This window comes from Schistocerca cancellata, chromosome 2 (assembly GCF_023864275.1).
Source record: "Schistocerca cancellata isolate TAMUIC-IGC-003103 chromosome 2, iqSchCanc2.1, whole genome shotgun sequence".
In the NCBI taxonomy this organism is placed as follows: domain Eukaryota; kingdom Metazoa; phylum Arthropoda; class Insecta; order Orthoptera; family Acrididae; genus Schistocerca; species Schistocerca cancellata.
In genome coordinates, this window is record NC_064627.1 from 463929345 (window position 1) to 463955618 (window position 26274).

At 39.3% G+C, this 26274-nt stretch overlaps 1 protein-coding gene across 1 annotated transcript in view; it reads left to right on the forward strand.

The window, feature by feature from the left end:
- LOC126161972 (cytoplasmic dynein 2 heavy chain 1) overlaps positions 1-26274 on the forward strand; it is a 778966-nt gene that overhangs the window by 342528 nt on the left and 410164 nt on the right. Inside the window, 5 exon segments of the mRNA XM_049918163.1 lie at positions 3026-3133; positions 12315-12471; positions 19100-19198; positions 19201-19306; positions 22129-22235. Of these exon segments, the coding sequence (XP_049774120.1) occupies positions 3026-3133; positions 12315-12471; positions 19100-19198; positions 19201-19306; positions 22129-22235 (577 nt within the window).

Here is a 26274-nt window from a genome sequence, read left to right on the forward strand (position 1 = left end):
GTCAACAACGAGGTCATTAGAGATGGAGCGCGAGCTCGGGTTAGGGAAGGATGGGGAAGGAAATCGGCCGTGCCCTTTCAAAGGAACCATACCGGCATTTGCCTGAAACGATTTAGGGAAATCACGGAAAACCTAAATCAGGATGGCTGGAGACGGGATTGAACCGTCGTCCTCCCGAATGCGAGTCCAGTGTGCTAACCACTGCGCCACCTCGCTCGGTAAATACAGGGTTATAAATACAAAATCAAATAGGGGTACTCCAGGAGTAGGTTTAATAATGAATAAAAAAAGTAGGAGTTTGGGTAATCATAGTGGCCAAGATAGACACGAAACCCATGCCTACTACAGTAGTTCAAGTTTATATACCAACTAGCTCTGCAGATGATGAAGAAATTGAAGAAATGTATGATGAAATAAAAGAAATTATTCAGATAGTGAAGAGAGACGAAAAATTTAATAGTCATGGGTGACTGGAATTCGGTAGTAGGAAAGGGGAGAGAAGGAAAGGTAGTAGGTGAATATGGATTGGGGCTAAGAAATGAAAGAGGAAGCCACCTGATAGAATTTTGCAGAGAGCACAACTTCCCCTTAACTTAACTTAATTGATGAAAGGAGAAAATATAAAAATGCAGTAAATGAAGCAGGCAAAAAGGAATACAAATGTCTCAAAAATGAGATCGACAGGAAGTGCAAAATGGCTAAGCAGGGATGGCTAGAGGACAAATGTAAGGATGTAGAGGCATATCTCACTAGGGGTAAGATAGATACTGCCTACAGGAAAATTAAAGAGACCTTTGGAGAAAAGAGAACCACTTGTATGAATATCAAGAGCTCAGATGGAAACCCAGTTCTAAGCAAAGAAGGGAAAGCAGAAAGATGGAAGGAGTATATAGAGGGTCTATACAAGGGTGATGTACTTGAGGACAATATTATGGAAATGGAAGAGGATGTAGATGAAGATGAAATGGGAGATACGATGCTGCGTGTAGAGTTTGACAGAGCACTGAAAGACCTGAGTCGAAACAAGGCCCCGGGAGTAGACAACATTCCATTAGAACTACTGATAGCCTTGGGAGAGCCAGTCCTGACAAAACTCTACCATCTGGTGAGCAAGATCTGTGAGACAGGCGAAATACCCTCAGATTTCAAGAAGAATATAATAATTCCAATGCCAAAGAAAGCAGGTGTTGACAGATGTGAAAATTACTGAACTATCGGTTTATTAAGGCACGGCTGCAAAATACTAACGCGAATCCTTTAGAGATGAAGGCAAAACTGGTAGAAGCCGACCTCGGGGAAGATCACTTTGGATTCCGTAGAAATGTTGCAACACGTGAGGCAATACTGACCCTACGACTTATCTTAGAAGCTAGATTAAGAAAAGGCAAACCTACATTTCTAACATTTGTAGAAAGCTTTTGACAATGTTGACTGGAATACTCTATTTCAAATTCTGAAGGTGGCAGTGGTAAAATACAGGGAGCGAAAAGCTATTTACAATTTGTACAGAAATCAGGTGGCAGTTATAAGAGTTGAGGGACATGAAAGGGAAGCAGTGGTTGGGAAGGGAGTGTGACAGGGTTGTAGCCTCTCCCCGATGCTATTCAATCTGTATATTAAGCAAGCAGTGAAGGAAACAAAAGAAAAATTCGGAGTAGGTATTAAAATCCATGGAGAAGAAATAAAAACTTCGAGGTTCACTGATGACATTGTAATTCTGTCAGAGACAGTAAAGGGCCTGGAAGAGCAGTTGAACGGAATGGACAGTGTCATGAAATGAGGATATAAGGTGAACATCAGCAAAAGCAAAACGAGGATAATGAAATGTAGTCGAATTAAGTCGGGTGATGCTGAGGGAATTAGATTAGGGAATGAGACACTTAAAGTAGTAAAGGAGTTTTGCTATTTGGGGAGGAAAATAACTGATGATGGTCGAAGTAGAGAGGATATAAAATGTAGACTGGCAATGGCAAGGAAAGCATTTCTGAAGAATAGAAATTTGTTAACATCGAGTATAGATTTAAGTGTAAGGAAGTCGTTTCTGAAAGTATTTGCATGGAGTGTGGCCATGTATGGAAGTGAAACATGGACGATAACTAGTTTGGACTAGAAGAGAATAGAAGCTTTTGAAATGTGGTGCTACAGAAGAATGCTGAAGATTAGATGGGTAGATCATGTAACTAATGAAGAGGTACTGAATAGGATTGGGGAGAAGAGAAGTTTGTGGCACAACTTGACTACAAGAAGGGATCGGTTGGTAGGACATGTTCTGTACTGGGAGATGAAGAAGCTTGTACAGGATAGAGTAGCATGGAGAGCTGCATCAAACCAGTCTCTGGACTGAAGACCACGACGACAAACACCTGCAACTCTGAAGCAATGACTCTCCTTCACAGGATGCAACATCTCTTTGAGTTTATTAGCTGGCTGAAAGTCTGTCTTAATCCCATAGCTGTTAGAGGTTCATCCAGTTTTACTTTCTGTTGCTCCACGAAGTGGGAGGAAGACTATGAACTGATGTTGCTTTTTCCAGTGGATGGATTTGGATGTGTCTTTTCCAGAGGAGCTAACTTGATTTCATGGGCTTGACAGCCATATTGTGTAAACACACTGGTTAGATGGTTTAATTTGCTGCTGAGATAGTTCTCATATGATATGCTACTAACTCTATCTATCAGAGTGTTCAGCACAGCTCTATTTTGGGTAAGATGCTGGAAACTGTGCCCATTGAAATATCATTCTATGTGGGTCAGTTTATCATACAACAAGTTTCCAAAACAATCATGTAACTTTCCCTCAACTAAAATCTCTGAAAAGGGTGGCTTTCCTTCTGTCTTGTCTTGTCTTAAAAGTGTGTACATTTCTGTTATTTGCCAATTGCTTGAAATTTTGAAAAGTTTGGCATAAGCAAAATAGTGAAATTATTTTCACTTTGTGTATGCTTTGTAACATATTAATGGTTGTCAGTTATTTGTTCTGTTATGTGCAGGAAAAGAAATGCAGTTATTTGTTCTGTTATGTGCAGGAAAAGAAATGTGTAGAAGTATATGAGCAGCTGCAACAACGAATGGGTGTCGTGCTAATGGGACCATCAGGTTCAGGAAAGACAACTATTTGTCATCTCCTAAAGATGGTAAGTCAATCAGACTTGTCTCGAAAAAACCACTAATGTTGGTTTTGATATTTGGATGGTCATGTGAAGGGTACAGCGATTCAGTGTTTGTTTGTATGTTTGTTTTTTCAGAGTGGCCCTTAACACACTTACACGAATACAGAACAAATACCAAATAATGAAATATTACTCATTCATAACAAAAAAGGACAATAATTCCCATACACCACTTGCCTTCATCTTCAGGTCACTGGCTGATAAAATTTGTGCAGAATATTTTACATGCATGATTGGCCACTTTTTAGCCACTTAATTGGCAGCAGATGAGTGTTACATCTCTTCTCCCTGTAGAGTGTGAATCTTGAAGTTTATCTTATTTTATCAGGCAGTTGGGATGTAGATACAGAGTTGTACATATCCATCAGCATCTGAAGAAACAGCTTTCAGAGTTGTTTAAGATCTCAAATTATCTGATCGGTATGCTCATTCCTTATTAATGTATTGATTACTCAGATGTTTCAGAACTTTGTTTATGGTTATTCATTAGTTTTCTACTTATTACTCTCCATTTCAGAAACTTATGGGTTGTTGTGTGCAACTACATTTTTATGAAGATCTATGATTAAAAGATTTATTAGTAATGCTTTGTAATTTTGATTTATTAATGATTACTTTTTATTATGTGGAATTTTGTGGAGTAGGGAAAATTGGTCAGTATGATGTATCATAGAAAGCATCATTACATTTCTCTGTGTATTTACTAAAATTGTGAAGTGCTTCATGCAAGCAGAGGAAAGCTATGCTGCCATGACTGAATCCTGCAGAACTCATTTTGCAAAGAAATTTGGTTTTCTTCAAATATTATTTAAACTGTAGCACATTTTATTAATGTTTTCATGGTTCAGTCATAAGTTTTCCCTCCAAAAGCCTTTGCCACGGAGAAGTATCAGCCCTTTCCAAAGGCCCTACGCTTTTTGTCCCACTCTCAAATCCAATCATGCAGGACTTGTTAAAGACCTTCCCACCTTCTCCCAGTCCCTATAGTGGAAACACTTGTTCGCCGCCAACCCTACCAAGCAGACTAAACCAAAGACCAATATTGAACCCTGCATTACTCAGGTCACTACTCCTCCAACTGTGATCCAACCTCACTGCCCACAAATCACCCTCTATTATCTTTCCAGGTTTTCTTAATCTCGAACCTTGCTTCACCATCATTCCCCATATCCCTCAACACATAAGCTAACATAAAAGCTGCAGAAAGAACCACAATCCACCACCTAAGAACTTATCCTGATCTTATAAAGCTGCCTGCTACAAAACCTTCACGACTGTTGTTTTGAACCTCAAGGATTGTTGTAAAGGACTACACCAGCAGGCAGATTCATTCACCTTACAAACCTTGCCACAGTGACCTGATTCCAGGAATCCAGCAGGATCTCCAGTCTCTTGTCAAATCCTTAGGCCCATCGCAGAACCTCCCCCTGGAGTCAATCTCTCTCCTCACCCCTACATGTCCCTGTACTCCTTCCTTCTACATGCTTCCCAACCACAGCTTCATGTTCTTACCTGCAACCTACCCTCCTATATAAGTGATACCAACCATTTCCTCCACTGACTCTCCATAGCCCCTGTCCCTTTACCACATGGTGCCCTGCTTGTCACTGTTGTTGCTACATCCCTTTACCCTAATGTTCCTAAAGTCATGGCATTGCCAGTGTTGAACACTACCTTTCCTGATGTGTGATTCCAAACCAACAACCTCCTCCCTAGTCACCATGAACAACTATATTGTCATCCAAAATTACTTCTCCTTTAAAAGCAACACCTACAAACAAATTCAAGGCACAGCTGTGGGCACTCACATGCCAAACAGCATGGGCCATCTAGACGAATCCTTTCTAAGCACTCTTCGTGATCTGGATAGAGGGTGAGGACACCCTATCTACATTTGTCGACAACCTTAACACCTTATCCCGTTTTCACTTCACCTGGTCCTCCTCAACCCAACAATCCACCTTGCTTGATGTTGACCTCCCCCTCAAAGATGGTTACATCAGTACCTCCGTCCATATCACACCTACCAACCAGCAACAATACCTTCACTTTGACAGCTGCCACCCATTCCTTACCAGGAAGTCCTTTCCGCACAGCCTAGCCACCTGTAGCCATCCCACCTGTAGCGACAGGCAGTCACTTTTGAAACACAGCAAGGGTCTCAGTGAGGCCTTCACACAATGTAATTACTCTTCCAACCTTGTATAAAAACAGATCTCTGTTGCCTTGTTTTCCCATTCACCCACCACCTCTCAAAACCCCACCATCCGACCACAAGAAGAGCGTTCCCCTCAGACTCAGTACCACCCAAGACCGGAGCAACTGAATCACAGTCTCTGCCAGGGTTTGGTCTACCTTGCATTGTGCCCTGAAATGAGGAATGTCCTACCCAATATCCTTCCCACCTCTCCCACAGTAGTATTCTGTCGCCCACTCAACCTACGTAATATCCTTGTCCATCTCTATACAGCCCCTGCTCCAAACCCTTTGCTTCATGGTTCATAACCCAGTAATAGACCTAGATGCAAGACTTGTCCCATACATCCTCCCATCACCACCTACTCCAGTCCAGTCACGAGTATCACGTAGCCCATCAAAGGCAGGACTGCCTGTGAAACCAGTCATGATCTACAAGCTAAGCTGCAACCACCTTGCTGCATTCTATGTGCTGTCTGACTTCCCAACTGCACCTGGCTGCCTTACGCTGTCCCCACCTTACCCTTGTATGCTCCCACTTGCAGAACTTTACTGTCCCCTACACCTATCCTGCTGTCCCTCCCAATTCCTGCCCCAGCCTCATCCATACCACCACCACCCAGTTTGCCTCTCCCGTCATCCACTGTTGCTTAGAGTCTGCCCATGGCAGCCAGAGACTGTGGTCATGTGCGTGAGTTGTGTTTCTGTGAGCCTGTGATAGTATGTTGTCTATTCTGATGAAGGCATGTTTGACTTTTTGTTATGCCTATCTGTGTCTCAGCATCTCCTCTATATGGTGAGTGGTGACTACCTTTTCACAATACTGTCATTATTCCTTCCTGGATTTTCCATTGTTTGTTTGATGATATTATAAGATCACTTGTTTGTAAATTTGCGCCTTTTTTATTTGGAGCTGAAAATAAGATTTTTGTGTATTTAATTTGAACACTAAGAACATAGCTTCTTCCAACAATTCCAGGTATCCTAATTTAATCTGTACACACAGTCTACAAATTTCTTGCTTTTAAATGTAGTAAAGTGCATTTTATAACTACAAAAATAATCAATTATTGACTAAATTATTTAATTGTATACCTAAAAACAAAGACGATGTGACTTACCAAATGAAAGTGCTGGCAGGTCGACAGACACACAAACGAACACAAACATACACACAAAATTCAAGCTTTCGCAACAAACTGTTGCCTCATCAGGAAAGAGGGAAGGAGAGGGAAAGACGAAAGGATGTGGGTTTTAAGGGAGAGTGTAAGGAGTCATTCCAGTCCCGGGAGCGGAAAGACTTACCTTAAGGGGAAAAAAGGACGGGTATACATTCGCACATACACACATATCCATCCACACATATACAGACACGCTGTATATGTGTGGATGGATATGTGTGTATGTGCGAATGTATACCCGTCCTTTTTTCCCCTTAAGGTAAGTCTTTCCGCTCCCGGGACTGGAATGACTCCTTACACTCTCCCTTAAAACCCACATCCTTTCGTCTTTCCCTCTCCTTCCCTCTTTCCTGATGAGGCAACAGTTTGTTGCGAAAGCTTGAATTTTGTGTGTATGTTTGTGTTCGTTTGTGTGTCTGTCGACCTGCCAGCACTTTCATTTGGTAAGTCACATCGTCTTTGTTTTTAGGTATATTTTTCCTTCGTGGAATGTTTCCTTCTATTATAACCAAATTATTTAATTGGATAGACAAAAAAGATACTCACCAAGCGGTGGCAGAACACACACATAGAAGACGGTTGTAATTGGCAGGCTTTTGGAGCCAGTTGCTCCTTCTTCGGGCAGAAGGGTTTGAAGGTGAAGGAAAAGGGGTGAAGGAAAAGGAGTGGAGAGGTCTAGGAAAAGGGGTAGATTTCAGGAAAGTGACCCAGAACTGTAGGTCAGGGGAGTCTTACCATATGGAATGAGAAGGAAAGGCTGATTGTTGGGGACTGCACTGGACAAGATTTGAAAACTTGATAGCTTAACTCTTTGGAGCACGGTGGTATACATAGTATACCACCTTTTGAAAATTTTCTTGGCTCTTTGCACAGTGGTTTAACTGCACGACCACCACTCTAATATGCTCACCTAGTTCTCTACTTATCAGACAGATGGCACTCACTGCCTATAAGGAATCAGTTCCCGCCAAGAATTGCATAGATTACAACTGTGAAAGCTGCGTGCTGAGTTGTGCATGGTTTTTGCGTGTGAATAGTGGTTTATAACGAATTTCTTGTTGCGCCTGTGTTTTTTCCATATCTTGGACGTCACAGCTACGGTATGAACCCATGTATACATTCATATGCACAATCTTCCGTTATTTATATACAATTTATTTTGGTGGTATATTATTTGTACCACCGTGCATGTAGCAGTATTCTATTGCATTTCGTTTCCTAGTATAAAATTCGAAATCCTCCGCTACAAAGTTTAGTTTTTAATTGTGTTGTGACTTATTTTAGCTCTTTCTCCATTTTGTTTTGCTTACGTATTCTTTACTTGGATTCAGGCTGTTGTTTGAAAATGAAAATGTCAAGAAGAGGCTTACGAGATGAAGAAATCGAACGATTATTGTGTGAAATTCCATCAGACGAGGATTCCACTGTTGACACCACAGATGACGAATCTGATTATGAAGCAAGCATTGTTGCGGAGGCTATTGTGTCGTCTGAAGGCGAAGTTTCAGAGAGCGAGGAAGAAAGTGAGTCCACTCCGCCAAAACGCGCTGCTGACACAGCGCCAACTTGGGGACAACAATTCAATGCTACCTCAGGAATGCAGTTCGACAGTGAATCAGGACCAAGTGCTTTTATTAGGGACATTGATGATCCAGAACCTATCGATATATTCGAAAAAATATTTCCAAAAGAGCTAGTTGAGCTAATCGTTTTCCAAACAAATTTATATGCGACGCAATCTGGCAAGTCTTTCACTCCAACAACTGACAATGAAATACGAACTTTCCTGGGAATCAACATTTTGATGGGTATAAAGCGTATGCCAGCATACAGAGACTACTGGTCTAGTGCCCCAGAACTTCATGATCGTTATATTGCATCTCTGATGGCAGTAAATCGGTTTGGATGGTTACTGAGGAACATTCATCTGAATGATAACACATTGCATCCAGAAAAAGGACACCCAGGTTATGACAAACTGTACAAGCTGCGACCAGTGATCAAGATACTATCTGAATCTTTTTCCAAGTGTTACCAACCCAGCAAACACCTAGCAATTGATGAGTCAATGATCAAATTCAAAGGCCGCAACAGTATGAAACAATACATGAGAGATAAACCCATAAAGCGTGGTTACAAAGTGTGGATGCTGTGTGACAAGACCTCTTACAACTTGAAATTTGATATTTACACCGGAAAAGTAGGTGACACAGTGCAAACAGGCCTTGGGGAGCATGTAGTGCTGAGTTTGTCCTCTGAACTCGTAAATAAAGGCCATTATCTTTATTTCGACAACTATTTCAATAGCTATAACTTGTTGGCTGGTTTACAGCAGAGAAACATATATGCCTGTGGGACAGTTCAACCAACAAGGAAACATTTACCCAAATTAAAAACAGACAAAGAATTAAGCAGAGGTGAATTTGACTGGAGGGTCAGCAACTGTGGCATCCTCTACTTGAAGTGGAAAGATAAGAGAGCTGTTCATCTCCTTTCAAATTTTCACAGTCCTGAAGTTACTACAGTGACTCGCCGTGAAAGAGATGGTTCACGCATAGAGCTACCTTGTCCTCAAGCAGTGATGGATTACAATGCACACATGAACAATGTCGACAAGTTCGACCAACTGAAAAAATCATATGAAATAAGCCGGAGAAGTAAAAAGTGGTGGCACCGAATATTCTTTCACCTGCTTGATGTCAGTATCGTCAACAGCTATATAATTTGGAAGGAACTAGGCGATAGAGAAAAAATGACTGCCAAAGTCTTCAGGATGAGTATCCTGCAAAGCTTAGTAACCCAGAAAACACCATTGAGGCCATCTAGACTTCATGAGAGTCAAGTCCACGTAAAGAAAAACAAGCCATATGTTTCCTCACGCCAGCGTCTCGACAATTCATCCCACCAGCCAGAGCGTACTACCGCCAGACGTTGTGCGAAATGCAGTACAAAAAAGAAGCAAGTGCGCACTTTCTGGATGTGCGCTGAATGCAAAGTGCCTTTGTGCCTTAGCAAAACAAAAAGGTGCTTTCAAGATTTTCACAAAAAGGAATAAGAAACATATTTTATTTGTAAGGTTTGTAATTTGATTTTGTATTGTAAATGACCAATTGCCAGAAATAAAATTATTTTACATTAATTATACTAATTATTACTGCTTAGAGTAGAATTTAAAGGTGAGTTACAAGCACAAACCAAGATATCTCAAAAACTTTAGGTACGGCCCTAAGTGGCATGGTGGTATATTATATATACCACCATCTAAAACCAAAATCAATACAATAAAAAATTTTAATTCATGTTTTCCTTTATTAGCAACCCCACCAGACATAGAAAATGCATGTTTTATTAAAAAATTAATTAAACATAAAATCTGTGCATCAAAGAGTTAAAGGTGGAAACAGGATAATATTCAGACAGAGATTACTGCTTAAACATCATGTATGAGTTAATAAGAGTGAAAATCTAAGTGAATGATGTTTAATCAGTAATCTCTGTCTACATATTACCTTGTCTTCCACCTTTAAGATCTCAGGTTTTCAAATCTCACCCGATGCAGTCATCAGCAATCGTCTTTCCTTCTCATTCTGTATACTGTATTTACTCGAATCTAAGCCGCACTTTTTTCTGGTTTTTGTAATCCAAAAACCCGCCTGCGGCTTAGAATCGAGTGCAAAGCATGCGGAAGTTCTGAAAAATGTTGGTAAGTGACGCCACAACTAACTTCTGCCGTCGAATATATGAAGCGCTACACAGGCATGCTTTGCAGGCACAAAGAGAAATACTGGCACGAAAACCTCTGCGTCAGTAAATAATTTTTTTAAAAAAAGGTGGAAGACGAGCTTTTTTCTCTGCCCCAAGTTTGGACCACTGCATTTTCGTACATTATCCAATGAAGTAAATACAAATTCCATATTGTTCATCTTCGAATTTAACAGCATCTCAATGTACTGCAAAAATCTGACTGGAAAGACAGTTGGGGTGTTTGTCAAGGTGGCCAACTCTACGTTCTGAATTTTTTCCTACCTGTGAGGAGAGATGGATGCTAATAGGAACTTTTATGAATTGTGCATCACATACATTATTCTCTTCACCATAAGAATAACACGAATATTAACATTTTACCATGTATTCTTTCGTGTTTGCTGCTATTTCATTTAAATCTTGTCTGCCTAATAAACTACGAAACTAGAGTGAGACGACAGCAAACGCGGAAGAATATACATATCATGTCATGTTTATATTTGTATTATTCTTATGCCTAATAGTGATACAGTCAGAAATGAAGCAAGGGCAATTGACTATATTTTTAAATCTAAGATGACTTAATTTCTATGCAGAATATAGTGTACTAAAGAGCCGTCTGCAAAGATTTGCAAACGGAGAAAATTTTTTGCTAAACTCTCGTTCAGAACATCTTCTGTCATACGCAGTCTATTATTTGGTTCTTGTTGGTCATTATCAAAGAAAGCAGCAGTGTAAGTAACAACATATAGCAGTCTCTTGCCATTGTTTCGCTAATGAGACGATTCCTCTCTCTCTCTCTCTCTCTCTCTCTCTCTCTCTCTCTCTCTCTCTCTCTTTTTTTTTTTTTTTTTTTTTTTTTTTTTTTTTTTTTTTTTTTTTTTTAAAAAAAGTTGTAAGCGGCGGTAGCGCGCACAAAAGCAAGCCATGTCATGATCAGCGACAGGTCGTAAACACTCACTATCAGAATGCTACAAACAATGCATGACACAGTACAGTAATGCATTTTAAGCTTAGAGTGACGTAAACACCTATAACAAAGAGAACGGCACTTAGATCAAAGAAAAATAAGCAATCGATTCAAACCAGACGAAGCATGTGAAAAAGGAAGGGTACCCGTATAAATACGGACCCGCCTGACACATAGCAATGGCTATCTGGTAAAGCGTAACTGCTGAGCTTACGACTTGAACCAAACTACTGTAGCTGTATCGTCATTCATTCGACCTAAATTGTGTCTCATATTACAATGGACCAACTTTGTTTCGATTTGGAGGCACTGTCTAAAACTTTTCTCTCCCCTTGAATTTTGAGTCTCAAATTTCAGGTGCTGCTTAGATTCGGGAATTTTTTTTTCCTTGATTTCGAGTCTCATTTTTTAGGTGCAGCTTAGATTCGAGTGCAGCTTAGATTCGAGTAAATACGGTAGTAAGTCTCCCCTGACCTGTGATTCTGGGTGACTTTCCAGAAATCTATCCCTTTTCCTAGACCTCTCCAGTCCTTTTCCTTTACCCCTCTTCCTTCTCCTTCAAACCCTTCTGCCCGAAGAAGGAGCCACTGGCTCTGAAACTTTGCCAATTACCACCATCTATTATGCGTATCTTCTGTTGCCACTTGATGAGTCAATTTTTTATTTATCCAGTTAAATAAAGTGCATTTTTATATCTCTCACCAAACAAATTAATTGTTTTAATGTTTTGTTTTATTATTATAGTTTATGTTTGTGGATCATAGGTTTTATTCCTGGGTTCAATTTCAGTAACATATTATTCTGTGCTGTGCATTATTTGTGTTAGGTGGGCTGCTGATTTTACATGAACGCTATTTATTGTCATTTTACACTCTTTAACTCAGTTTATTCAGTACTCATTGGCTATTGTTGTTCCCTTATAAGTTCCTTACTTGAATTACATTATTTTTCATTTGTAAATTCATAGCACTGTCTTTCTACTCAAAACTGTGAAAATTATGCCTTCCATTTGTCTGTATGCATGTAGTAAGAAGGATTACTACATCTGTTCCAGGCTCTAGGGAAACTCAGTCAACCAATTAAGCAGTACACTATGAATCCAAAAGCTATGCCAAGGACTCAGTTTCTGGGCCAGATTGACATAGACACAAGGCAGTGGAATGATGGTGTACTTACTTTAGCAGCACAACATGTATATTCTGAGATGTCAGGTAAAATTTTTCAAATATTTGTTTATGTAATGTGAAAGTTAACTGTGTTCTGAAGTATCATATGAAGGATTCTAATCAATAGTCTATCAGAAGAAAGAATTGAAATACAAAGCTTCTGTCAAATATAAGAAGGAAGATTGGAATTTAACATCTCATCAGACACTATTTCATAAAAAAAGTGTAGTTGACTAGGATTTTCCAGGGGTGGCATTTTTTAGGGCTTAGCACAGCATCCTAAAATCAACATATGTTCCTTTTTTAGTTGTCTATCTGGTTATGATCTGCAGTTGAGATGTGGTTGCTGGGACTTGTGACACCAATGCAACTAGATATTGTGCATCTAAATAGGCATCAAAACGGATGATTCAGGTTATTTGTGCAGCCTCCAATTTTGTGTATGCTGGGTGTTCTTAGCTTCATATCATTGATTACAGATGCTCTTGGTCTAAGGAAGCATGATGTATACAGCATTCCATGTCACTGTGGAAAATGTTACTTTCTCCAAACATTTTGCACTGTTCAAAGTTTGCATATAGAACACTGTCACTCCTCAAATCTGCAGCAAATTGAGAAATCCTTATTGATGGATCACTACTTAGCTAAAGAACACAGAATGAAATGTGAGGAGAAACAGATAATACTTCATCACATTACCGGGACTTCAGGAATCAATACTCTCATTCATTCACCATGTTGTATAGATTCCATCAAGGTAAAGAACTGTCAGGGATGTGGAATGAGTCAAGTTATACTGTAACAAAAGACAAGGAAATCACAGATTCTTAATCTTTATACTATGTTAACTATAAATTATCATTGTACTGCATAATATAATTCTCACTTATGCCATTTAAATTTAATCAACTAATGAAGCTGCTATTTTGAAAAAAGCTGCTGCTTTCTCAGTTTTAATATGTGGTTGCTGTTTATCTACTATTAGTAACTTAATATTTATTTGATATCAGTGGGATTGTTAAAAGAAAATATTTTCTTGTGTCTGTAAATATTGAGACCAACTTGCAGTGCGTTACTATTAGTTTGATTTGACTGATTTCTGGGAGGGGGGGGGGGGGGGGGGGGGCAAGTTTTTGATATATGGTTGCATAAGATACCAATAGTGGTTGTGCCTGAAATATCAGTTTTATGACACTGGCAACCTTGGTAAATAATTGCACTGTAGCTGTTTGTTATGTGTACTTTTCTTAGCTTTGTGTTGCGTATTGCTCTTGTTTCCAATTTTAAAATGAGTGAAGAGGCTATTCCTGGTCCATCATGGAGTAGTCCAGGCTCTCATTATTTTATTTACACTCACAGCCGACTGCTAGAATGTAGTGTCTGTATAATACTTATCACACAGCTATGTAACAAACACTGATACTTGCTTGGAAGCTAACACATGACTACTAAGCAATGAATGAACACAATATAAAAACTTATCACCATAATACACAAGAAATTAATGCACTACTAACAGATGAGCTAAAGTACATCTCAGTAATAATGCGCTTATGGGCACTGGCTTAGCCTTGAATCAGTTCAACACACAAAAATAACAAAAGTCATATTACTGCAGAAAGTGAGCAGGGTGGAGTAGCAATTTACAAGCATGAAAATATGGATTTTATTACTGTACCTGACTTATGCGAACAAATATCAAAAAGGACTATGAGGCGGCAGCTATAAAAATTACAACACTCAACTTGGTTACTGTTACAATTTACTGATCACCACCTAGAAATTTTGAACCTTTTTTAAACGAATTAGATTCATTGCTCAACAAAGCAAATAAAATCGAATGCGCTTTGGTAATTTGTGAAGACTTCAAAATAGATTTTCTTACAAAAGTGTGAAGAGAGAAGCCCTTTTGAACATTAATACACTCTACAATTTAAATACTGAAGTAAATGGTGTTACTCAAGTAATGGATGCTTGTGAAATAGCTTAAGATTAGTTTCTAGTCAAGAAGGGTTCATCCAACACTTCATTAAAAATTTACAGTGCTAGCTTTAGTGATAATTTACAGTGCTAGCTTTAGTGACCATCTAGTTCAAATACTAAGCTAGAAAGTAAATCGCAGTATTGGGAATAACATGTCTTTAAGAACTCCATGTAGATGCTGTAGTCAGGACAACATAAACTATTTCTACAGTTTACTGAACAAAGAAAAAAGGTCACAGGCTTATAGAAGTAATGACGCACATGAAAAATTTAAGATCTTGATGGTGACATGTTGAGTTCTAAACAGGCACAATGAAAAGACTGTTTACATGTTGAGGTTTTGGCCAAAGTGTTTTTCACAAAAGAAAACACGCACACATTTGCACAAGCAGGCATGTCTCATGCATACATGACCTCTATCTCTGGCCACCATGGCCAGACTGGCATTCAGCCTGTGCCAACAGATGTCCATATGATTGTGTTCTGCACAGAAGATGCCATTTCTGTCAATTGACAACTACACCAGCGATAATCAAATGGGGTAGAATTTGTCTGCTAGTCCCACATCCACAATTGCTTTGTACACAGTCACAGATGGTGCAGCACTGCACAGCAAAGATGCCTACCAGACTCTCTGCAGTGGAAAGCCATAGAAAGAATGGAAGCAGGACATTCATGAACTGATGTGCCCCGATGGCTCAATGTGAATCATTCTGTTGTTTCTCAGATGTGGTGATGGTTTGTAGAGACCTAAACTGTATCCCTAAGACCAGTGCAGGGCCGACCATGTGTGACATCAGGAAGAGAGAACCATTATTTGGCTGTAAGGGTACAAAGGTACTGCCTTAGTACTGCATGGCAACTGGCATCTGACCTCACGGCATCCACTCGGTGTGTTGTATTGAAGCAAACGGTGTGCAGAAGGCTTTGTCAGAGTGGCCTTTATTGTCGGAGACCTGCTGCATGTGTGCCTCTGATGTGTCTTCACAGGAGGGAACACCTAAGGTTGATTTGTCAGTATGCCACCTGGACCAGTCGAACAGTGGGGCAATGTTCTTCTCACAGATGAGTTCCAGTTTGGTCTGGAGAGTGATTCTTGATGGATTCACCTCTGGAGGGAATGTAGAACATGATTTTGGGACCCAAATATTGTGGTAAGAGACTGGTATCGAGGAGGATCCATTATGGTAAGGACAGGGATTACGCTGACCACTCGATCGACTCTTAATGAGATTGTACAGGTGAATCAGTATGGTTTAACTGCTGTCAGGTATCATGACGAGATCTTGAGGCCTCATGTGTGGTTGTTGCGAGGTGCTGTGGGTCCAGACTTCGTATTGATGGACAATAATGTTAAACCTCTTACGGAATGTGTGGTTGATGTTTTCTTCAAAATGGAAGATATTGCATGTGTGGCGTGGCATGCTTGCTCTTCCAGTTTTAATCCCATAAGGCGTGTCTGCGGTGCACTGTGGAGATGAGTTCTATCACGTCAGCATCCACCAACCACTCCCCAACACTTGCGAGCAGCTCTGGAGGAAGAATTGGTGTGATTGACTCAACGTGATGACACCATTCACTGCACGTTCCATTGTTATCAGGCCTGTGCTGCTGCCAGAGGTGGTCACACTGCATGCTGAGCACATTAATCAGTTGTCTCAATGTGTGTGTAGTTCCATTAAATTGGAAAAAGGACACTTTTGTCTACTGTCACGTGTGTTGCAGTTGTTTATGTTTTGTATTTTTTACATTGTTTCTGCTTTACTATCACTTGTTTATAATGTTTTGTGGCAAAATAAATGCAATCTTGCAAATTTTCCGTTTGTTACTTTAATTTTGGACACAAAAGCAAACCCACAGCACAGCCATGAACATCCACATGGCACGCTCCTATGCTGACCTGGGCCATCTAGAGGAGACCTTCCTAGCCTCCCAAAATGCCAAACTGCTAGTATGGTTCAGGGTCATTGATGATATCATCATGATCTGGACTCATGGCCAAGACATTCCTTACAGCCTCAACATCTTCCCTCCCATCTTCTTGACCTGATTCTCTTCGACCCAGTGTGCCATCTTCCTGGATGTTGACCTCCTCCTTCTCTGATGACTCCATAGACACCTCTGTCCACCTTAAACCCATCAAACATCAACAGTACCCGTATTTTGACAACTGTCATGGCTTCCACACCAAATAATCCATCCCATATGGTCTGGCCATCTGGTTACAGCTGACCTACAGTGAGAAGAACTCCCTAGCCCAGTATGCTGAGGTCTCACTAAGGCCTTCACAGACAGACATGTCCCCCAGACCTAGTCCACAAATAGACCTCCCATTCCTTTTCCCCTCACACCCTCAATCCTCCCATCACCCTCAAGATACAGCCACAAAACAGTGCCACCTCCATCACCCTGTACCACCTGGGACTGGAACAACTGGACCACATCCTCTGCCAGGTCTTGGATTACCTATCATCATGCCCTCAAATGAGAAGTACCCTACCCAAGATCCTTCCAACACCTCTAAATTCCATCACCCACCCACCCAACCTGCACATCATCCTAGTGCATTATTATTCCATTCCCAATCCCAACCCATTCCTACAGGGATCATATCCCTTTGGGAGATTCTGCTGCAAGATCTGTGCAATCCACCTACCCAGCAGTTCCTATATGTGTCCTATCACAGGCTTATCATACCCCATCAGAGGTCAGGCCTTGTGTAAAAGCAGTCATGTTATTTAGCAGCTAAGCTGCACCCTGCACAGCTTTTTGTATTGATGTGACTGCCAACCAGCTGTCCAACAGGACAAATGGCCACTACCAAACTGTGCAAAAGTGAAGTAGACTACCCTGTGGCATATATGCAGATGAACATGACATCCTTCACCACCCAAGCCATCTGAATCCTCCATCACCAGCTTTTCTTAAGAGCACAGATAGGAGTTATCCTTACAACACAGTCTCCACTCCTAAAATTATCCTATAACCTATAGTAACATACTGTCCCATCACCCTCCACCCAACAGCTTCCACCCGTCTTTCCTACCAGCTACCCCCATTCCCATCTCCCACCCACTTTGTGTTCACCCTCTGCCAATGCACCCACCATCTTTCACCTTCCTCACTACCCACCTTTTTTTACTTCTCTCCACCCTCCATCCCCACTCCCTACCTGACAGCCACCTGACATTGCACCTGTTGGCAGTCTAGTAGCTCCACTAGACAGCTCTTTTCTCTTCCCTCACCCACATACTGCTGTCCCTTCCCTCCCCTGCCTCCAGATAGCTGCTTCCATTCCACGCGGCACTTGCACTCTGAATCATTAATGGATTACAAAGATAGCTTTAGGGTAATCCTGTCAAGTCAGCACAAGATTTTAATATCTTCTAGAAACACCATCATAGCTAGTAGAATTACTATGTTTTAGTGACCTGATGAATTCTTTAATCTCCTTAGACTCTGTATTGAAAAGGATAGAGTGCTACTCATCATGTGCAGAAGATGTTGAGTTGCAGACAGGCACAACATAAAGACTACTAAACAATTGAGTTTTGGTGTAATGGCCTTCTTCTAAAGTAGACAACACACACGCATTCACGCAAGTGCAACTCACACACACGATCACTGCCTCCTTGCTTTTTGGCCAGAAGCTCACATGCTCAGCAGTCTTTCCGTTGTGCCTCTCCATGACTTACGACTTAGCATCTCCTCCATATTGTGGGCAGCACTCTATCCTTTTCATAATATTGAAATTAAAGGCTGTAGATGGTGCATGCAGTGTCTGCAAAAGTAAATCTAAGGCATCTGCATTTGGTTGTTCATTTCTGCGTGCAGTCTTTGCAGTCACTGTGATTATAGTGGTGTTTTATTATTTGAGCATGAGTTTTACTTTTTGAATGACAGAGTGTAGTATCTGATGTAATGATGATAATGGAGCTTCAGATGGTGACTTTTTCTTTTTCTCTGAGTCCTAGCAAAACATACTTTTACCAGGATTTATCCACCTCATATCCTTGTTTCTTTTCAATAGTGTTCTTACCTGTTTTGTTGGATAATTACAGACAACTAAAGATAACTGAATGAGAAAGAGAAGGGATAGGGGGGGAAACAAGAAAAAAATTATGTTGTTAAGTAGAGATTCAAAGTGTATGATGTAATGTTTTTGATTGTACTGAAGAGATGGGTCTTAACATTTTGTGGAAGTAGAAGAGGATCAGTTATATAATTTTCTCAATAGATTCATTACACTATATTCTCAACAGCTTTAATTGTTGCAAGTAGATTTTTTATTCTGAGGGTGGTGATGATGATCACAAATACAATTCCCACGTGACCTTGCATTCCAGACTGAGATGCTGGAGTTGGTGATCATGTGTGCACGCGGTGTGCTAGCTTGTGTGTGTGTGTGTGTGTGTGAATTTTTTGTGTGTGTCTCTCCTTACTGACAAAGGCTGCATTTGAGAGCTATATGTGAGTGTCTTTTAACCGTGCCTGTTTGCAACTTGATGTGTCTTCTTAATGGTAAGTAGCAATCTGTCATTTCCTGCATAGATGATATAATTACAATTTGGGTAGCCTGACAGATTTGCTGTCCAGTTGCTTCAAATTTTATTTGTTGTTTTTGTAATTTGTGTATTAATTTATCTACATTTAATGACATTTTATGCATTGATAATAAACATCTTTCCAGATCAGCAGTCATGGATAGTATGTGATGGTGATGTTGATCCAGAATGGGTAGAGTCTCTTAATTCAGTTCTTGACGACAATCGTCTTCTAACGCTACCATCTGTTGGAGAATTCAGTTTGGCCCAAATGTTAACTTCATTTTTGAGACTCATGATTTAAGCAATGCATCTCCTGCAACGATTTCTCGTATGGGCATGGTTTTCTTCAGGTATAAAGTTACATTTAAATCAACAAGTTCATAAGACAAGTGATGGATGTAGTAATGTTTCAATTGTATGTGACATGATAGAAATAGAATGAACAATAATGCAATTCAGAGTATTAAGGCAGCATGATGGGGTTGTGGGGGGGGGGGGGGGGGGGTTCGAAGAAAAAAAAAGGTCCGGAGAAATCCATGATGTGAGACATAGAATTTATTTGACAAAAGAAATAAAATCACAAAGCAGTCTCAGAGTATATCCAGAAATATACAATTAAGGGTTCAAACTCTTAATGTGGAAATATTGTAAGTTTTGATGCACTCATCAAATAGTCAAAGTCCCAAAACTTGACCCATGTGTGACCACTTGTTGCTCAAAAAACACTATCACAAATTTTGCTACTTGTGTACTGGAGACAGAGGTCCTCATGCTTCTGTGTGAAACAACAACTTTCTCCCTTCTCAGAGTCTATAAGTTCTTTTGATCCAGCCGAAGTCTTAAATACATACTGTACTCTTAAGTGCTTGCAGCATCTGGAATTCTGCATCACATTGGAAAAACTACACCCAGGAGTCTTCCAAAAAACTTATGCTTGACGTTGGAATCCCTCTCCAAGCTATTCAGAATCTCATTCCCTGTACTGCCATTCCCAGTCCACCCAAAAAGAATGCAGATCTTCACTCTGTTATCTTTCTGGATATAAATCAAAACAAGACTCCCAGAGTAGAGGGTATTCCCAAGGAATTATTAAATGCCTGTGAGAGCCAGTCATCAGCTTTAATACAGTTATGGTTGCAAAGCACTGACATGAATTATTTACAGAAGAATTGAAAAATTGATAGAAGCCAAACTTGCTGGAAGATCTGTTTGGATTTATGAAGAAATGTAGGAACACCCAAGGCCATACTGACCCTATGGACTTATCTTAGAAAGTAGACTGAAGAAAGGTTAACTTATATTTAGAGATTTTGCAGATTTAAAGAAAGGCTTCGACACTGTTGGCTGGAATACATTCTGTGAAATTCTGAAGGTAACAGAGGTAAAAGATAGGGAGTAAAATTATCTACATCTTGTACAGGAATCGGACTGATGTTATGAGAGTCGAAAGGCCTGAAAGGGAAGCAGTAGCGTGGAAGGGAGGAAACAATAAAAATGGAAATGGATTTAAAGTTCAATGGGAAGAAATAAAACCTTCAAGGTTTGCAATAACACAGTAGATCAGTAAGATATGGCAAAGGACTTGAATGATGATTTGAATGACTGGATAGTGCCCTTGAAAAAGAAAAGCTGTAAGTTGGTATTGGAATGTAGTCATATTAAATCAGGTGATTTGTGGAGGGAATTAGATTAGGAAATGAGACACCACATGTAGTCGACGAGTAATTATTTGGACAAAAAATACCTGATGATGGCTTAAGTAGAGAGGATATAAAATGCAGACAAGCGGTAACAAGAAAAGTTTTTTCTCAAAAAGTGAAATATGCTAGCATTGAATATAAATTTAAGTGTTAGGAAGTCCTTCTGTGAAGGTATTTGGAGTGTAGTCTTGTATGAAGTAAAAATGGGGACTTATTAAGTCAAGAAGAGAATAGCTTTTGAAATGTGGTGGCTACATGTGACATTGCAATTGATTAACTCCTAATATTCCAACTACATTGTGACATAATGTCTACTTATTGGAAAGGAAATGACTATGTGAGCTTGCTGAAGTCCATGCTAAAGTGTGTGCTATAACCTAGGCTTCAGTTTTTATACACAACAAAAATGTGAACAGCCTACATGGGTGCATGAAATTGTGAACAGTCTGTATGGGTGATGCACCTCAGGATACTTAATTTGTTATGTGCTCATTGTCCTTCATTGTCCTGGAGTTCTTCCTCAGAACTGGATTCATACCTTAGACACATTCAGCATGCTATGTGGATTAAGGAACTTTTACTTTATACTTTTCATAGAATTTTTATTGGACAAAGTGACAGAGGTGGTGTGTCACAGAACATCTGACCAGCAATGATGCCCATCGAGTTAGATTCCATTCTTATATACCTTTTTAAACAGTTATTTCATTGTTAATGTTACGTATTTTGGTATTACTATTAAAAATTGCCACATCAAATTGATCAGGCATACGTACAAAATAATTTCGAATATGTTTACATGTTTAGACATTCAATTCTGCCAACTAACAATGTCATTACTGAAGTTTACATCATATACGTGAAACAAACAATGAATTTCCTAGTTTTCTTAATTACGTGAAATGAAATTAGATTTGTTTCTAATAGAATAAACATTAGTTCTGTCCTTCAGAAAAACAGTAGATTTTGTTGTTCCAGATCAACTGTCAAGTACTTCCAACTCGTTCTATTGATGTATCTAACATAATAGCACTGAGAGTCATGAAATTACTGTGTTATGCAGGGACATCAAAACAATTACTGACAAAAAGTGGAGTAAAGCAACTTCTCACTGATATTGCTATATCACAGAAAAGTTACACAATATAGGATGTAAGAAATGGATTTGTTTATAGGAAAAACGCCTTAACAGTTTTTAAGTTACTTGATATTCATTTTTTAGATATGAATATATTTTTCTCTATTTCTCAAAATTCAGTGGATTTTTGATTGTTAGTAACAGAAGTCCTAACTGTACAACATAAGATTTTAAAATCATTTCATGTAACACTATATTAAAAGTTTTGATGTATTTAAGTACAGAAACTGCATTGAATCAAAATATTTTAGTGATTATTTACCATAAATTGTTATAAGCCACTGAAAATTTGCAATACAACTGAGAAATAATTGTTACTTTCTTCATGTTGCAGTGAAGAGGATATTGATGTGAAAGGTTTAGTAGCTGCCTGGTTGGAGACTCAATCTGATGACTGTATTCATTTTTTGTCTTCTTACATGGATGACTATTTTTACAAAGGTAATTTAATAGACTCCCAACATCGATTCAACTTCCAGCAAATAAAATCAAGTAAAGAATGTACTTCCCACCATGTGAGGTAGCATCAGATTCACTATCACACACATATAGATGGAAAAGGATCATGTACTTGGAATCACAGGTGCTTTGTCTTGGTAGAGTGAGTAAATGCAAAGAAGGAAAGCTTTATAGAGATTTTCAAGAATTTGTCAAGAAAATCTGTCAGGACCACAAAGAAAAAAGGTTTTTCATTTAAGGTTTGCAACTTGCCAAAATAAAATAAAAGTTAATGAGAGAAAGAGATGTGAATGTTATCTGTCAATAAGTAGGAAGCTACAAAGAACTGCAAGGGGCGATGGAATCATCAAGGTAGGATCAAATTATCAGTGGGGTGCAAAATCAAGATTTCAGAATGGGAAATGTTAACACACGGCCATGTCAGATAGGGTACATGCTGTATTAGAGTTTAAAACACACCTGTAAAGGAGACAAGTTCAAATAGGCAGACTTGTGTAGTACATGAACACCAAAAGTGACAACAGGTCATTTAAACAGTGTACGCAGGAACCAAGGGAAAGGGAGAGAAGAATTAGTGAACAAAATGTAAGAAGGGGAAAAAAAGAGAAAAGTTAGGGACAAAGAGGAATAGTTGAAGATCAAAGTGTGTACAGAGAGAAATATAACCTAGGGGAAGGCAGAGAAAGGGATAGAAAGGGGGTACTTCTTAGGTATTGGCTTGTGGTCATTCCCAGTTATTGCCTTTTATTTTCCATATTGTACACCCCCCCCCACCCCCCCCCCCCCCCCATTTTTCTGTAATTCTGCTTTGCCTGCGTGCTTTATATTAACCTTCCCTCACTTTTTCTGCATCTTCCAGTGTCATTTTTCTTGTTTTCTTTTTAATTTTCTGGTCCTCTGCATTTCATACTTCCTTTGTAAATTCTTCTATTCATCTCTCACTCTCTCTCTCTCTCTCTCTCTCTCTCTCTCTCTCTCTCTCCCTAGCTCTTTCCTACATCTTCTGGATTCCAGGATATGTTGGTGACATTCTTGACTGGCATTTTATTTCTTCCTTTTCCACTTTGTCTCTGTCTTGTGGTACTGACCCTTGGTAAGCAGTGGTAGGACATATTGGAAGTTCACTCAGTAGGACAGCATTTCAAATCCACAACCGACATCCACAATTAGATTTTCCATGGTTTCCTTAAATTGCTTAAGACAACTGACAGAATGATTTCCTTGAAAAAGATGTGGCAGATTTCCTTTTTTATTCTTTGTCTGTCGGACCTTGTGCTACATATCTAATTGCTTCATCATCAACAGCAATTTACATCTTGATCTTCCTTCTGTCCTATTCCTTGTCAGTAATATCAGGGCATTTTATTTGATTTGATTTAGCCAGAGAGACAAACAACAGTGGTCCTTTCCCATTGTTGCTCACAATGAATCTAAGTTTATTGTTCAGTATATCTTCCTGTCATTCTAGAAAAGTTAACCAGTACCCTTAAAAAGTTGTACAAGTCCCTTAACTTGATTTCTGTTAGCCATAATTTCTTCAGGAGTAAATGACCCAAATATTTTGTGTCCTTTGGCCTCCAATGCTTCACACTGGAAGATTAAATGTGGTGCAGTTTCCATCCCTTTTACCACACAGTCTGTGTTTAGGGGCCTTTTTATACCCATTGTGTGCAAGTGTTTCCTGAAGCTCCCATGGACAGTCATTAGACTTACCATGAATTTAATTTGGCCCATGTTCAAGTCCAGGATTGCAGCATTTGTCTTAAAACATGGTTTCAGCATCATTGATGTGTCGCATTTTTGTTTTTTGGTTTTAGTCCTATATTCTGTATGCTGCTTCCTGATCCAGCTACATATTTTAGATTTCATGATAATATTAGTGACAGTTAAGTCAAGTTTCAGTCCAGCAAATGGAGTCATCACCCCTAGTCCTGCGTAGCATATTCCTGAGTGGCCTGAGTGGCCAGGAACCCACAGAAGGTTTACTCTGTTGCTTTTCCTGGCATTGTGCAATGATCTTTGATCTTATTATAGGGTCTGATAGAAATTTAGAGCTTCTTTGTTGCCTGAATGAATTTGAATACTAGAATAATCGTAACAACTATTGTAGATTCAGTCTATGCATACACTGATAGTGAATACTGTTTCCAGTTTTTGTAGAGAAACTACACTCTCAGGTTGAGGCTGCACTCTGTACACCCTGGCCTCAGAATTTTCATCTGTTTTGGTGCCTCAGTAAACCAGACTATGTTACCTGAATGGTACTATGGTTCTTCCTTCCACTGCTCCCTGTTTCCTATGGTTACATAGAAATGTTTTTTGAAGCAGCTGAAAGTTATTTTTCCTCTCTTCAATCTGTATGCTCCTGCTTCTGCCTCTATTGTAACCCAAAGACATAATGGAGGAGTGCCAGATATGGTCTCCAACCATCAGTGGGAGTGTAGTTCCACCCATTATGCCTAAGTAACCAATCTGTGCACCTTCTCAAGCTCCTGACAGGTACTTCCTATTCTTTTATATTCCACCATATTGTGACACCATAAATTATAATAGTTCTCATTGGAGAGGTGGAAATCCGATGAAAACACTTAGAACTAAGACTCTAGTTTTTTCCACAGGCCTCCTAGTGCACATAAGAGAAAATTTTGCTTTGTAACGTATATTCTTTATGTGAGGAGTCTCTGCTAGTTTCGCATCCAGGGTTATTTGTAGATACTTGACCATCCCCTCTTCTGGAAAAATTTTGTTGAAGAGCTTAATATTCCAGTATATGTCCTGGAGGTGCTTCCTCATAAACAGTACTGCAACAGTTTTCCTGGGACTATGCTTTAGATCAGAGATGCACAGATTGTGGGCTGCTGTTGATCTGATAGCAGCCTTCCCCTCACCGTTTGTTCATGTAAATTGACAAAAATTGAGCCAAACATCAAAGCAGTTGTGAAATCAATGGCATGTCATGTTTCAAATTAAATTGATGTAAATAATTTTTCTGCAATAAACATATTTATATAATTACATTTGAGGTACAGGTTTCAAAAAATTTCTTATCCATTTGTTTGGTTTTCACAAAGCACGAGAATGTTGATAGGCAGTTTCTTAAATAATGTGCTAAAATCTTTGGGTCAGAACATAAGTACCAACACAAAAAAGCTGTCTATGAAGTTTCATCCCTTTGACTGTATACACATAAGAAGGTGGGTTTTGGAATTGCAACTCGGGAATTGGAGGGTATTTGGCACTAAATAATAATGAACAATTATACTGAAGATAACATGTTTAATTATTATCAAATGTTTTGTGATGTGGTTTCAATTTAGATTACTGAATAATACTAGTATCAGAATCAAAAATAAAATAATAAGTCATTAACTACTAATACAAAAAATTAGGAAAAAAATACTACAAGAAAAGAAAATTTGAATTGAACATAAGAAACATAACTATCAGAGAGTATTGTATTAATGAAACACAGGAAAGGATGCCATTGTTCTTTAACCCTTAGTTCATCTTATTGTAGTTCATGGACATTTTCCACAAATGGCAGTGTTCCTTTTAGACATTATTTCTTTAAAATATGGCAGTTTTTTTATTATCGACCCACTGATCACCATAATGTTTAGAAAACAGTTGGTTTACATCCTTTAACTTTTCTGGTTTTTCAGGAACTCCATAGAGCAAGACCCTTTTCCCTTCTTGATAAGTGAGTGATACACTGAAATGTCAGACATATACGATACTTCTTCTCTTAATACAACAGACAACCTGCCTATTTGATGTACATATACCGGGTGATCAAAAAGTCAGTATAAATTTGAAAACTTAATAAACCACAGAATAATGTAGATAGAGAGGTAAAAATTGACACACATGCTTGGGTTGACATGGGGTTTTATTGGGGGGGGGGGGGGGGGGGGGAGGAGAAACGTACTGCTAGACGTGTGAAAGATCTCTTGCATGCATCATTTGGTGATGATCATGTGCTCAGCCACCTTTTTCATCATGCTTGGCCTCCCAGGTCCCC